General features: G+C 39.7%; 1 protein-coding gene across 1 annotated transcript; it reads left to right on the top strand.

Annotated features, from left to right (window-relative positions):
* Positions 1–1,321: 1,321 nt before the first annotated feature.
* Positions 1,322–10,476, top strand: LOC122552722 (epithelial cell adhesion molecule-like). The gene is made up of 9 exons (XM_043695622.1): positions 1,322–1,655; positions 2,979–3,092; positions 4,873–5,128; positions 6,540–6,605; positions 7,313–7,373; positions 7,948–8,049; positions 8,639–8,851; positions 9,830–9,880; positions 9,974–10,476. The coding sequence occupies exons 1-9, from the start codon at positions 1,592–1,594 to the stop codon at positions 10,016–10,018; spliced, it is 972 nt and encodes a 323-aa protein (XP_043551557.1). The 5' UTR covers positions 1,322–1,591; the 3' UTR covers positions 10,019–10,476.
* Positions 10,477–15,067: the final 4,591 nt, after the last annotated feature.

Raw genomic sequence — 15,067 nt, 5'->3', positions numbered from 1 at the left:
CTTTTCACTGCATTTTGTAACAAGGGACAATAATCAAATTAAATAATATACTGAAATCTGAAAATCCAATTGATAAGGTGGTCCAAAAGGCGTGTGGTTTACTTTATGAAGGGCAGCAATTGGGAGGGGAACCGAGAATGTGTTATCATAGGCAAATCTAGATGGAACAAAGGCAAATATCAGGGTTTCAGCAGCAGATAGGTTGAGGCAACGGTGTGTTATAAAAGTGGAAATAGTCATTGTATGAAAACTGCATTTGAATCAATAGTGTATCTATTGTTCATGATACTACATTGTCATGAGACTCCACTACATTGGGATGAGATCAAATACAGATAGATCACTTTGCTATATCCCCGCCATCCAGATCAGCCTATGACCCTGAGCTACCGATTGCTTTTCATTTTAATACCCTGCCCCACTTTGATTCTGAGCTCTCTGCCTCCTAAATTGCCTCCTTAATCGTAGCACTTCATATCTCCATTAGAGACTTCACAACCTTCCAGATTCACTATTGATCTCAATAACTTCAATTAACCTTTGCTCCAGTTTTCTTTTCCAGACAGTAGCTACTGTCTTGGTCGCGCCTTAAACCTCCTCTACACCCATCTTCCGTTTAATCCCATAATATGCACAGTCTCCCTTTTGTTAGTGAATTCTGACTGCTACTACTGACAACCCCCCCCCCCCCTCCCCTTTCGTTCTTTGTATTTAAAATCGTTACACTCTAAATTCGTATATTTCTGACCGAAGGTCGTTGACCTGGATTACAACAACTCTGTTCTTCCACCATGAGGTCACCTAAATACTGCTTCGATTTGTGATATAAATTTATCCATTAAACTACACTTTCCTTCCTTAAAGTTGACACACAGAACGAATTGGTTCCGGATAATGCTTTTTGAAAACATGGATGATTTGATTAAAATGATTTTGTCTAGGCCCCTGGGTGACTGAAGATCAAAACGAACGTAAACAAAACCATTGTTTGGATCCACATCATAATTTAACATAATCTTTGTCTCAGAGTCTCAGAGTATGCAATGATTCAGTGTCACGTCCTTGTCAGTTTCTCCATGTTGTGGGTGGGGTGAAGAATTGCAGACTTTTTTAAAAAAAAGTCTATATATTTTGTTCCAAAATCTCAAAGAGAAAGATGTGATCACGCCCTTCTCGTTTGGAGGAAGAGACAAATAAGGTATTGCAGGGGGTAGTGAGTGAACCGAAACGCTGATGTTACCCAACAGGAGAAAGGCTGACTCCAGTTTCAGCAGGTAATGAGTTGACGTCAGTTGCAGATGGTATAAATACCTGTCTCTCGACAGAAACTGGTATTGAGATTGTAGCAGCGGTTTGAGACTGTTCTGAAAAGGTCTACTTTGCCTTCGTCATATTTGGGATTGTTCTAGTTGGTGTTAAGACAGCAGTTGAAGAATTTTCTTTATTTTAAAAGTGAAGACTCCGTTTATTGGGAAAGTTGGAACTTGTGCCTAAAACTTTTGTCGCCTGTTAGAAGCAGGAGAGCGGGGACTGGGCGTTGTGAAGAGATTCTGTCCGAGGTTTTGTTCTGTTGTGGTTGCAACCGGGGAAGATGCGTGCCCTCGGCTGGCTGCTTCTGGCTGTGTTTGGCGCCCTAGCTCAAGGGCAGGATGAAGGTAAGTGTTTGAGTAAAGCTGGCGCTTTGTTCTCCAGGTGTGGGTTCCACTCAGGCCCAGCCAACCTGGACGCTAAAACAAGCTTAACATGATCTTTTTTTTAAAAAAAAATGCTTTATCGTTATGTATAATTCATTTCTCAACTTTCAAAAAATAGAGATGTTTAGTTTGACTCGATAGAGTTAATGGGTTTCGAACCCTTGCTTTCCCAATTGTTCTGGGTTTGAGGGTTTCACCTCTTGCCTCTCCATGTTTGGAATGGCGAGGTGGGGCAGACGACAGTTCCAGCGCTGGCCGCTAGGTCGCGCCAGGGGTGACGCGTAATTCCTCTATCTTCCGTTAAAGGTCGCTTCCAATCGCCCCTTAGTGAGTTATGGTTCAGCCAAGTGAGATTTTATCTGACTCTTTAAGTCGCTCGGGGAATCCACAGCTCAATAATCTTTTTAGATCAGTGATGCTGGAAAAGCACAGCAGGTCAGGCAGTATCCCAGGAGCAGGAACATCGATGTTTTGAGCAAAAGCTCTTCATCAGGAATAGAGGCAGGAGGCCTCCAGGGTGGAGAGAGAGAGAGAGAGAGAGACAGAGACAGAGAGGCACAAACACAAGTACAAGTAGGAGCAAGGGGAAATGAGGAAACTGGTGAAGACCACATTAATGCCCTGGGGTTGAAGTCTTCTGAGGCAGAAGATGTGTTCTTCCTCCAGGTGTCGGTTGGTGAGGGAGTGGTGGTGGAGGAGGTTATGATCTCTGCCTAACCTTTTTGCTCACTGGTCTCACTATTTTTGCTTCCTTCCCTCCCCTGTTGTCATGTAAACCACCTTTTTTTTTTCTCAGCTACCACCCCTTTTAAAGAAGGGTCACTGGAATCCGCTTTCTCTCATGAATGGTGCCAAACCTATTGAGTTTCTCCAGCAACTTCAGTTTTTTTTAGATCTTCAGTACCTATAATTTTTTTTCTCACTGTATGATTGCCCCTCTTCTATGTGTTGCGTTGAACTTTGGGAACAAGAGTCTGTGACTTCCTAAACTTTATAGGATAATTTGTTAGGTAACCTCCTTGCCTTGAGTAAGAGTAAACTATTTAGGACTGAGACAAGGCAAAATTTGTTCTTTTGGCAGATGCTGCCAGACCTGCTGAGTTTCTCTAGCATTGTTAGCTTCTAATTTCCAGCATCCATCATATATTGCAATATGGTGAGAATTTTGAAAGGGTTAGTGTTTGAAAATCTCTATAGAATTAATCTTTCTGAAGAAGGTAGCAATTGGCCTTTGTTGCATAACTGAATTCAATGAGCCTGAGCTAACACTATTTTGTTTTTCAGACTGTCCAGTGTGTATGACCAACCGATATACCAAATGTCTACCAAATGGAGATGGTTGTACCTGTACGTTGCAACTATCTGAAAAACTTAATCAACCAGTCAACTGCAGTACATGTAGGTATTTTCTTTAAGGACACCTTTAGTGTTTTAAGCTGCAGATAAAGATCCTGACCATTATAAATGTATCTCCATTTTCTGTTAACAAATTGCTAGCAGTGATTTTTTTTTTTTCCCCTCTCTACCTTTATATTTCTGGACTATTGTGTCCCACTCAGTTACTTTCTCAAATATTCCTCACAACTGATTCTTTTGCTTCTTTAGAATTTGTGCATTCATATAAATTCAAATCAAAAAATACTGAATCAGGAGCACTGCAGTAAAATGCACTTCTAGTCTAAATCACCTCGTGGCAATATTTGGTCACCAGTACATCCACATTTTTTCTTTTGCATTTGTGCAGTGGGTGTTGGATCTCAGGAATAAATTTTTATTTGAGCACAAAGTTTTTAGGTGGGTTTAGAATTATCATCCAACTTTGTCTTAAGTTTACCTGAGACCTAGGGCTAGTCTTTTCCAGAGAATGCTCTTAACTTTTAAACAATTTCAGTGTTGCTTTTTTCCAGAGTTTGTTTGCCACTTTGCATTTAGGAGAGTCCTAATTGTCCATTTTGTTGTGTTTACATGTGACTCCATTTAGTGGAGTCTTTAGTGTTGCTTTTTATTTTGTATGCTTGTGGGCATCACTAGCTAGTCGGCATCCATTACCCAATGCTAGTTCTCCTTGGAAGTGGAGATGAACTACTGCCTTGAACTACTACAGTCCTTTGTAGGTAGAACTTATGGAGTGGAGATCACAATGACCAGTGACCAAAAAAGGAATCATGAAGACCACTTCTCAGTGAGATTTGCTTATGCACTCCACATCGCAGAACTTGAAACCCCTGTTGTGACTCATGTGTCATTAGAAGTTGAGTTGCTCACTTACTTGGTGTAGAGCTTTATTGGCAAAGCAATCCTTCCCTCTGGCTTTTAGTATACTGGGACAGATGGAATCCAAAATGAATTTAACTGGCACTTGTGGCTAGAGAATGTAATAAACAAGAGTTAAGTTTGAGGAATTCCTACTGAAAGTGGCTGTATAATGTCAATTGAAAACAGTTCCGAGTAACTCCAAGTTATACATTATACCATGTCTGATCTAGTTTGGAACTAATATAAATCAGCTAGTGTTGCCTCTTTCAATTCAACAGCAGTAGAGGATTGAAGTTTCATTTTTCTAAGTCTCATTTGTAGTGATCAAGATAAAAAGCTTGGGTAATAGATGCCAGTATTCTCTACCCTTCTGAGTGAAGGTAGTGTAGTTGTGATGTCACCAGGCTAGTAATCCAGAACACCATCCTAAAGTTCTGGGAACACTCATTTCAATCCCACTGTGACAGATATTTTGGAATTAAAAGCTAGCCTAATGGTGACTGCTGTTTGTTTCCACTCCCACCCCACCGTACCAAAAAACCAGTTTACTGATGTTCTTCCAGGAAAGGAGTACTTGCCTGGTGTAGTTTATGTATTGTTGTTATGTGTCTGGAACAATGTGCTTACTGTTCTGTGAGCAAAGCCAATGACACCCACATCCCACGAATTAGGGTCTTTTTTAAAACTTGAGGCAAGTGAGTCCTTGAGTACATTGTCAGCCAATCAAACACTACAGTTATTATTAATACTTCACAGGTTGAGGAAGCTGATCGTAAAATAGAGAATCACTATTTCCTTAAATTTTGAATAACTTGAATAATCCTGGAAATATTCCTATAATACAATCTGTGGCCTAGATATCTTGTGTAAGAAACTCAAATTGAGCTATTAATGTGTGAATTTCATTTTTAAATCCCTTTAGTGACCAGTAAGTGCTGGATGATGAAGAATGAAATGTACCGATTGAGAAGTGGCATTGGAGCTCGCAGAAAGCCCACTGAGCATGCCATGTTGGATAATGACGGTATCTATGATCCTGATTGCAAGAGTGACGGCACATTCCGTTCCAAGCAGTGTAATGGGACTAGCACCTGCTGGTGTGTAAACACTGCAGGTGTTCGAAGGACTGACAAGGCAGATGAGGATATAGAGTGCCCTGAACAACCAGTTTCAACTTTGTAAGTATTTTGCTGGGGAGTGGGGGTAGTAAAGAGTATATCTGTAGTCAGTGGCTCTGAAATGCCAAATGTAGCCCTTCAGCTGCTCCTAGGTGTGTGCAATATCATCCATATGTTGTGTAATAATAGTATAATTGTCCTGCAATTACTTGAGCTGGTGAGGAGCTTGAATCCTTGTGTTCATTCTGTCAGCTAAATGAAAACATTCCAGGTTTTATTAATAGGCATATGGTGATGCATCCAGCTGACACCTATTCAGTAAGGTTGGCAATAGCTGGCAAGTGGAGTATAATGTGAACTTTCTCACTCTGAAAGATTAGATTACATTACAGTGTGGAAACAGGCCCTTCGGCCCAACAAGTCCACACCGACCTGCCGAGGCGCAACCCACCCATACCCATACATTTACCCCTTACCTAACACTACGGGCAATTTAGCATGGCCAATTCACCTGACCCTGCACATCTTTGGACTGTGGGAGGAAACCGGAGCACCCGGAGGAAACCCACGCAGACACGAGGAGAATGTGCAAACTCCACACAGTCAGTCGCCTGAGTCGGGAATTGAACCCGGGTCTACAGGCGCTGTGAGGCAGCAGTGCTAACCACTGGGCCACCGTGCCGCCCTCAAGTTAGAACAAAAAAAACACTTTAAATGGAGAAAAGCCACAACACAGGGAACTTGGGTGTATTTGAGCACAAAACAGAAAGTTAGCGCACAGGCAGCAGATAATCAGGAAGGCTAATGGAAAATTGGTCATTATTTAAATGTGGCTGGATTATAAGCATAAGGAAGTCTTGCTGCTGCTGTACAAGGTACTGGTTAGATCATACCTGGAGTACTGAACAGATTTTCCTTTCGTATTTTAAGGAAATGTATTTTATTGGAGGTAGTTCAGACAGTTCATTGGAATGATCCCTGATGTGGAGGGATTGGTTTATAAGACAAGATTAAACCAGTTGGGACTCTGTTCACTGGAGTATAGAGAATGAGGTGATCTGATTGAGACTCTTGTATGTTTCAAGGAGCTTGTCTGGTAAATGCTGACTCTTTCATGGAGAGTCTAGAATCCATCTGACTTGAGGGATATCAATTATCACTGAGGTGAGAATTTCTTGAGGGCTGACTCTTTGGAACTTCTGCCATACAGCAATGGGAGCAGAGACCCTGCATATGTAAGGCTGAAAGAGGGTTTAGGGCAGGAATGTGAATGATCCTATTGAATGGTGGAGCAGGCTCAAGGGTGGAACTTTTCAGCAAGAAATAGGAACACAAAATTAGTGGTTTGCCATTTTAAAATAAGCAGCTTTTTACATTTAGTGAATTCCCCAAATGTGTTCCAACATTTTTATTTAGCTGATTCAACTATCTAACTAAACCTTGCTTACTAACTCTTCCTTTTTCATTGCAGTTGGTTTCAGATTCAGCTAAGGCACAAACCCTTAAATAAAGAAGTGGACGAAATGAAACTGAAAAAGTAAGCATTACAACTTTAATATATTATCGGGTACTATGTGATGTCAGGTGTGTACTTGGTACGAAGTCAAAAGTTATAGGCTTCAAATCCACTAATGTCAGCTGACCTGTTAATATTGTACTGAAGGAATGGTGCATAGGAAGAAGATCTCCTTTTTTAGATTGGTGGTTTTTTGCATAGTGCAACGCCATCTGTTTGAAACAGCATTTGTGGTATTCCACTTTTATTCCCCTCCGCATTGCAAATGAGTTGCTGGAGTTTGAGTCCACTGTTCAAGAGAACATATATTTCCTGTATGAAACTTAACTGCTTTTTTCCTTGCATTATTATATTTCCCAAAGTAATTGGGCATGAAGTCTAACTTTTGTTTGTTTTAGAACAAGTTTGTTCTTAGACATTAAATATTTGAATCGCCACTAACCAGAGATTGCATACATTTCTACCTTGAGCAAACTTGTTGCACCAGTGTCCAAGACCTTGGAGTGAGGCTAATGTTGATGCAAAGATTACTCTGTAGGTCACATATGAAACTGGATTGAGACTCTAAATTTGTCAGTGAACTTGCCATTTTATCCTAGTGATCTGAACACAATAAAACTGTTAGAACATGGTCTTTAATATGGGACTCTATCTTCTATGTATTGTATTGGTATGTTTTTGGCTAATGTATTTACATTCTGCTTATCATTCCTAACTACTTTCAACAGGGCTATCCAAGATGTCTTTGCTGCTTACCAGGTGGACCCAAATTACATTGAGAAGATTGAGGTAATCAACAAATGTAGTTTTTTTTTTGTCTTCACTTATTGTGATTAACAACAATTTGCAAATATTTAATCCTGTCACCAAATGCTGATTTGTATAGATCAAAGAACAGTAAAATGCAGACTTGAATCCAGTTTAATCTGTTACTGAATGGCAATATCTGCAATTATTGCTTAAAGGCTATTTTGCATAAATAGCTTTTACTGCTGATTTATAATGAAACCTCTTTTCATAGAATACTGCCATGAACACAATGCAGGGGATAAAGTTTTTTTTAAATTGATTTGTAATAGTGGGGAAAACTCTACAGTTAGTTTTGATAGAGTTCATAAAAATCAGTATATTTTACTGAAGAGCTCTTGTTCTGGCTTCCATGGCAATCCACAAGTTCAGGGATGAGGTGATATCAATGTAAAAGGTATTAACAATGTCATCCACTATTTTTGATCTTTTGGCTAGCTGACAGAAATATAAAAATTCTCTAAACTGTCCTTCTACTCCAAGTTTTTTTGTAATTTTCACCAAGATTTTTCTCAGTTGCATTATTCTTGACTTTAAAACCAACTTTGTATTATAGTATCATGCAGAAGACCGTTATATAACTGTGGACTTGAAACAAAATGTGACCGTGCAGTCACCGTCTGATCTTGCTACTGCAGCCTATTACCTAGAGAAGGATGTAAGTTGCATTGAACATTCTTGCCAAAGTAGGTGCTAATTATAGCTCACTCTTCCTATCTAGTTTGGAATAAAAATTTTCATTTAATAGTCAAAATACAGGGAGATGGGAGTACTGGCCCAGGAATCCATAGGCTCAAGCCCTTTCTAGGGAAAGGAGTTCAAATTCCTCTGCAGGATCTGGTGGAACTTAAATTCAGTTAATAAATCTGGAATACTTGTGCTCTTCCCCCTCCCCAGGGAAGAATCTTGAGGCTAGATCCACAGAATGTGGTAGAATCTTTACCCTCTGCAGTGGCCCAAGAGGACCAATTTCAAGGGTAAACAAGGATGAATGACCAAATCTAGTCCCTTGCTCAAATTCTTCTCTCCATGAAGAAAGATAATTCTATTCATTCCTTTAATGTAGAATAGCTTGGTTTCAGGATGATTACAATAAATGAGGATTTAAACCTAATTCGTTATTTAGGCTAGTGAGCCTACACTTCCTAAACTGTATTTAATTGCTGGATGTAACTCATGATGGTGGGTTTTGATTGGCTGCAATGCAACACTTACCTGTGTAACCCTTTTTTTTCCTTCCATACCAGGTCAAGAGTAACACCTTGTTCTCTGATCAATATAATCGATCAATTCAGGATGACGGGGTCCCATTTGATGGAGAAAAGCTTAGTTTTGAAGAAGCCTATGTGTATTATGTTGATTCAAAGAATCCAGAGTTCTCCATGAAGCGAATGACCCCTGGCATTATTGCTGTCATTGTGGTGATCTGTCTTGCTATTGTTGCTGGACTTGTTGTGCTTGTAAGTATAAACAGAACTTAAATTTATTTGGTGTAATGTTCATCAAATGAAGTGCTGGATTGAGAATTTTTGACTTCACCACTCTGCCAAATTGGTGATCTTTAGTAATTAAATTGAAATTGAGTTATAGATTACAGGATGTTTAGATATGTGTAACCAACAGAAATCAGCATAAGAGGAAATGCCAAAGCTATTTTACAGTTGGGTCCACAATGAATTTGAGGAACATCTTTATTTTCTGAACCTACTTGTTCAGAGATGTTACACACCTATAGAGCAGGTGGGATTAACTGACCCTGTTGGTCCAGAGGCAAAGACAATACCAGCATCCACCCCCCCCCCCCCCACAAGCGACTAGGTTCCTATTAGATGCTAGCTCATTTTTGAGATTGACATGTAGCAAGTGCACATGGGGCTGAAATACATCAACCAAGCTTAATGAATGGAAGACTTGATCCTGTTCCTAAGACTTTTTTCATTTGTTTTTTTTCTTTAGGATATACATGTGTTTTTAAGGTGCTCATTGCACTCGACTAATGCATCCTCCACCAGTTCTGGGAATCTGAGGAAAAGTTGGGTGTGTGTATATGTTGGAGTTAGAATGTTCTTATTAAAACAAAATCCTATGAGGATTTGACAAAGTGGATGTTGAAAGGTTTTCCCCTGTTGGAGAGACTAGAACTGAAGGGACACCATTTAATGACTAATAGCTGTCCATTTTCAGATGGACATGAGAAATTGGGGTTGGGTCTTAAACAACTGTTAGTCAGTATTTTTAAGACAGAGGTAGCAAATTCTTGATTAGTTTATGGGGTGGGTGGAAAATAAAGCTACGCATCTGATCTGCAATGATTTAGCACTCTAAGATGCTGGATGATACTTATTCCAAACTTGTATGTTAATAAGTTTCCAAAACAGTACTTGGCAAAGTATAAGTTTCAACTTCTAAAATTCAATATTGGCTTATTTTTCTTCCAGTTCTTTACCAGAAGGAAGGCTGCCAAGGCCCACATATATCAAAAGGCTGAGGTATGTTTTTGTTCTCTACCACCTTGAGTTGAAGTTTTTTGTGTAGCTTGTAAAAATACTTCTGTTTCAATGTTTGCATTTCTTTCCTTACAGGGAAGAGAATTGGATGAAATTCAGAAGCAGCAGCTGACTACCTAATCTTCCTCGCAAAGATGTTAGTTGCAGTCTCTCTTGCTCTGAATTTGGGAGATTATAAAATGAGACAATGCAAGTGAACAGTCTCCTGGTTTGGGATTCTCTACAAGGTTGTCGTGCAGATCTTTAATTTCTGTTCATTTTGAACTTAATTTAACTGCAATCCATCCTTGTCATGCATTTGGAAAGAACTCTTTTTAGCTGGTACTGTTACTGGACATTTTCTTCCCACAAAGGGAGACGGAGACAATATTGGAGTCAGCCATTTTTTATTGGGTTTTAATGATTTTTGTACTTCCTCAGTCTGGAATTGTAATTTCTTGGACTGTCATTGTTTTAGGTCACTGCTTTTATACTTCAGTACTGTTATTGAAGTATAATGTTTAAATGGCTTTGTAAAAATTTAATTTTTAATAAAGACTGTTTCAGTTTTCTGAAGTGGGTTCATTTAATAATTGTAATGATGCCTTGAGTTTTGATTGCAGTCCATTTTATTTTTTCCTCTTGTTGCTTTGGCATTGCCAAGTCCCTGAATTGAGCTGCTTCATCTTGTATTTTATAACCTTCCACAATACAGCTTTGCCATGAATCCTTAAATTGCTATTCTGAACTATACTAAGCACCATTGAACTAAAATTTTAGATTTGTGGCTCAGGTTGTAAGTTTAATCACTGAGCTGGTAGGTTTTTTTCCTCTCAGACACTTCATCACTGGTAGGTAACATCAGTGAGCCTCTGAAGTGCTGGTATTCTGTCCCACTTGCTATCGTCTTGGTCTGTTGTGATGGATGATATCACTTCCGGTTTGAGGTTTGTAAATGGGTCCAAATCAATTTTTTTGTTTAATGAAGTTCTAGTTTGAATGCCAGGCCTGTAGGAATTTCCATGCATGTCCTTGTTTAGTTTGTCCCAGGATGGATGTATTGTCCCAGTTAAACTGGTGTCCCTCTTAGTCTGTGTATGGATACTAGTGATGGCTCACCATGTCTTTTGGTGGCTAGTTGGTGTTCATGTGGGGTGGTGGTGGTGGTGGTGGTGGTTTCCTGCTCATCAATCCAATGTAATATTTGTTGCAGTCCTTACAGGGTATCTTGTATATTTTCATTCTGCTGGTTGTTGGTACAGGAACCCACCAAAACAGACCTAGATGCAAGCAGGATAATCACCAGCACTTTATTGGAGACTCACTGTCACCATGCTACATAACAATGTGTCTAAGAACAAATTTACCAGCTCAGCAAGCAAACTTACAACCTGACTATTAAACTGATTTAAGTATAGTTCTAAAGTTTTTTTTTTTTATAATCTTAAATGCTACTGGAACTTGAACATTAATTATCTCTAAAACATTGAATTGTAATTTGCAAATTTGAGTTGGCCACTCAAGCTCTTAAATTGTGTTGAACTCTACTACAACTGAGCAAAGTCTTTGAACAATGGATATGCTATTGTAGTAGTACTGGTGTAAAACACCATGTAGTGCCTTTGGGGAAATCTGATTTCTGTGTTTCACTCTCGCTGCATGGTAATGAGCCTTTAAAAATGAACTGTATCTGGCTATCAAATACTTCACTAACACCCGTCTTGAACTTCATTTCTTGATAGTTTAGTTTAAATGACAGCATTCATTTCATTTATCTGGGCTAAATATTTGTGTATACCTTAAAACCAGCATGCCTGGAAGTTAGAACTTAAGAACTTGGTGATTGGGTTCTTTAAAAGGTATTAACTACTTTAAATGCTTGCATGCTTTAAGTAGTTCATTCAGTAATCATGTGACCTACAATGTTAATGGAAATCAAAGCACAAACAGATATTGAGCAAAGACTAAGGAACAATGGAATAGTGTGTAGGATCTTTGCTTTCTAGACATTAGGGATTAATGATACTTAAGGAAGCATCTGTGTAGATCACCTTTTATTTTCCCCTGTCCCCTTGCCCAGGCAGATATATGGCTGTCAATGTTGAGCCACTGGAGAGTGCATTAATCTACAATGATTGGTTCATCTGGGCAGCACAGTGGTTAGCACTACTGCCTCAGCACCAAAAACCTGGCAAATGTCTGTGTGGAGTTTGCACATTCTCCCCCATGTCTGCGTGGGTTTCATCTGGGTGCTCAGGTTTCCTCCTACAGTCCAAAAATGTGCAGGTTAGATGAATTGGCCATGCTAAATGAAGGGGTAAATATGGGGGAATGGGTAGGGGTTGCTCTTCGGAGGGTCAGAGTGGACTTGTTGGGCTGAAGGGCCGGTTTTCACACTCTAAGAAATCTAAATCATCTCTATTGAAACATGGATCATGCCAGCCTTTTACTGAAACTAGTTTGCATTTTAATTGTTTGAACATCTTCAAGATGGTTCAATGGCACAATTCTCTTCCCTCAGGTGACAGACTTGCCATCTAAAAAGATTCTGGGCTTGCCATAAGCCCAAGGTAAGGCATTTTGCAATGAGTGGCTGAAATACTGAATCCTAAAAGCTTTCCTCTGACCTGAAAGGCAGGATTGTGATGGGATATTTGCCACTTGCCAGGTCCTAATTTAACTTAATTGGTATTGGAGACAGAATATGTGGTCTGTGTTTGATTTATAATGAGGTCAGTCAGGTGGACCTCCTATTATGAGTTCCCTGATTTGGGGCTGACTGATTAAAAACAGGGGTAGTATTGCCCTTCGTGAAGAGCACTGCTTGTCACAGGCCACTTAGGTGTTTCCTTTCTTCTGGGAGGTGGAAATTTGAATAAAGATTTGTGCACCTTGTGTCTTTCACTGTGTCTCACCTGTGTGCACACAATATGGGTGCTGGGGAAAAAATCCTAACTTTAAAAATAAGTGTCAGGGGTTCTGTTTTGTTTAAAAAAAAAAATCAACAGGAGTTTCTGTTCACACAGAGCTGGCTCTGAGGGAGCTGGATCAGTATCAAGGACACTCCATGTAGGCAGGTATCACATCACCAATCACCCTTTGTTTACACATGGAGTTATTTCAAACAGCTGAACTAATACACTGGTATCTCAGTTTCCCTGCCACTTCACTCGATCCCATTTAAAGAAGAAAAAATAAAAACAGGAGTGGTATTGCCATTTGTCGAGAAGGGCACGGCTTATCACTGGCCACTCTGGTGTTTCCTTCCATCCTGGTGATGGAACATAAATAAAGATTTATATGCTTGTTTTTTTTACTGTGTCCCAACACTTGCACGTGCACGCACACACAACATGCGTGTGAGGGGGAAAAAAAAAACGAGGCTCAGACATCCTGTTCACTGACGACTGCCTCTGAGGGAGCTGGATCAGTGAGTGAAGGACTCTTCACTTTTCTGTGTTAAAGAGGAAAGGAGACTGACTTCTGAACAGCCTGGAACCACACGGTCAGTATATCATATTTACTGCTGTTGGTGTCTTCCTACTGCGGAGGAGTTTATTTTGAATGTTTGGTTTTCTTTGTTTATTGTGATTGTTTTCTGGGTTTTCTTTCTGCTTATAAAAAGGGGGAAAAAAACAGGACTAGCATTGCCGTTTGTCAAGAATGGCACTTTTTGTCACTAGCCACTTGGGTGTTTCTGTTCTTCCTGGTGGTGGAATATAAATAAAGATTTACATACTTGTTCTTCACTGTGTCTGACATCTGCACACACATGATATGGATGTGGGGGGAAAGTAGGCACTACCGCTGTTAGGCAGTAGTGTGGGGAGAACGTAAAGAAAATAAAAATAAACAGGAGTGTTAGACATCCTGTTCACTCTGAGAGCCGGCTGAGGGAGCTGGATCAGTGTTAAGGACTCTCCAAAAGAAATTAAAAACAGGAGTGTCAGACACACCACTCACAAAACTACCTCTCGGGGAGGTGGACCAGTGTTCAATTCTTTCCATGTGTAAATAAAGGGTGAATTGGTGATGCAACAACAATCTCTGGAGTTATTGGTGCATATTTGCAGAGGTCTCATTTGCGAGTTAAAACTCGTGACTTGGAGGAGCTGGTGGTGGACTATGGTGGACAAAGTTAAAAATCACAAAAACAGGTTATAGTCCAACAGGTTTATTTGGAGGCATAAGCACTGCTCCTTTAACACAACCACCTGATGAAGGAGCAGTGCTCTGAAAGCTAGTGCTTCCAAACAAACCTGTTGGACTATAACCTGCTGTTGTGTGATAATTACATATTCAGGCAGATGAAAACTGGACAGAAGTTCATAAATTTTAATTACTGGTGGGTTATAGAAAGGAGGTGTTGCGGATAACACAAGATGCCAGTAGGAGGTCATTTGGGAGTAAGGCAAACTCAAGCCAAAATACAAAAACATTTTTATTGGCCTGGACTGCATCGAGATGTGGTTGAATTTTGCTGGGCGTCTCAGATCACAAAAAACCTCAGGCAGTGATAAACCAAGCACCCTTAATGCCCATTCCCACATCAGAGGAAATTTTTACAAGAGACTTAATCGATTGTGTAGGACCTCAGCCAGAAACAAAAAGTGGGAATTTGTATTTCTTGACCATAATTGATGTCTCTATTGGATTGCCAGAAGCCATTCCATTATGCAGTGTCACAGTTAAAAAGATTGGAGAAAAGTTACACAATTTGTTTACTAGATAAGGCCTACCCACAGAACTACAATCGGATTAAGGATCAAACTTTACATCAAAGTTATTCAGGGAAGTTATAGATAGTTTAGGAACAAAACAATTCAAATCCACTGCATAATATCCCAAATCTCACGGAGCATTAGAATGATGGCATCCAAAGATCATGTTGAGGGCTTATAGTGAAGACTATCCAGAGGATTGGGATAAAGGAATACCTTTTTTACTATTTGCAATTAGGGATGCACCGAATGAATCAATGAAATTCTGTCGATTTTAATTAGTTTTTGGGCATGAGATGAGAGGATCATTCATTAGTTAAGGAGAAATTAGTGAATCAGAGTTCAAAGTCTACACATTTGGACGATGTCAAATTTTAGGGAGAGATTAAACTAAGTCGGTGAGTTGGCTAGATAGCATTTACACAAAGCACAGCATGCGATGAAACAGAAAGCAAACAAGATCAAAAAT

The sequence above is a fragment of the Chiloscyllium plagiosum genome, chromosome 9 (assembly GCF_004010195.1).
Source record: "Chiloscyllium plagiosum isolate BGI_BamShark_2017 chromosome 9, ASM401019v2, whole genome shotgun sequence".
NCBI classification, from domain to species: domain Eukaryota; kingdom Metazoa; phylum Chordata; class Chondrichthyes; order Orectolobiformes; family Hemiscylliidae; genus Chiloscyllium; species Chiloscyllium plagiosum.
The sequence above is the reverse complement of the archived record's forward strand: the minus strand, read 5'-3'. Positions and strand labels throughout refer to the sequence as shown.

Bases quoted from the DNA above. Each gene is read 5' to 3' on its own strand.
- LOC122552722 (XM_043695622.1), top strand. From the start codon at position 1,592: ATGCGTGCCCTCGGCTGGCTGCTTCTGGCTGTGTTTGGCGCCCTAGCT. The intron at 3,093-4,872 runs GTAGGTATTTTC...AAATCCCTTTAG, and splicing joins ACCAGTCAACTGCAGTACAT to TGACCAGTAAGTGCTGGATG. The intron at 9,881-9,973 runs GTATGTTTTTGT...CTTTCCTTACAG, and splicing joins ACATATATCAAAAGGCTGAG to GGAAGAGAATTGGATGAAAT.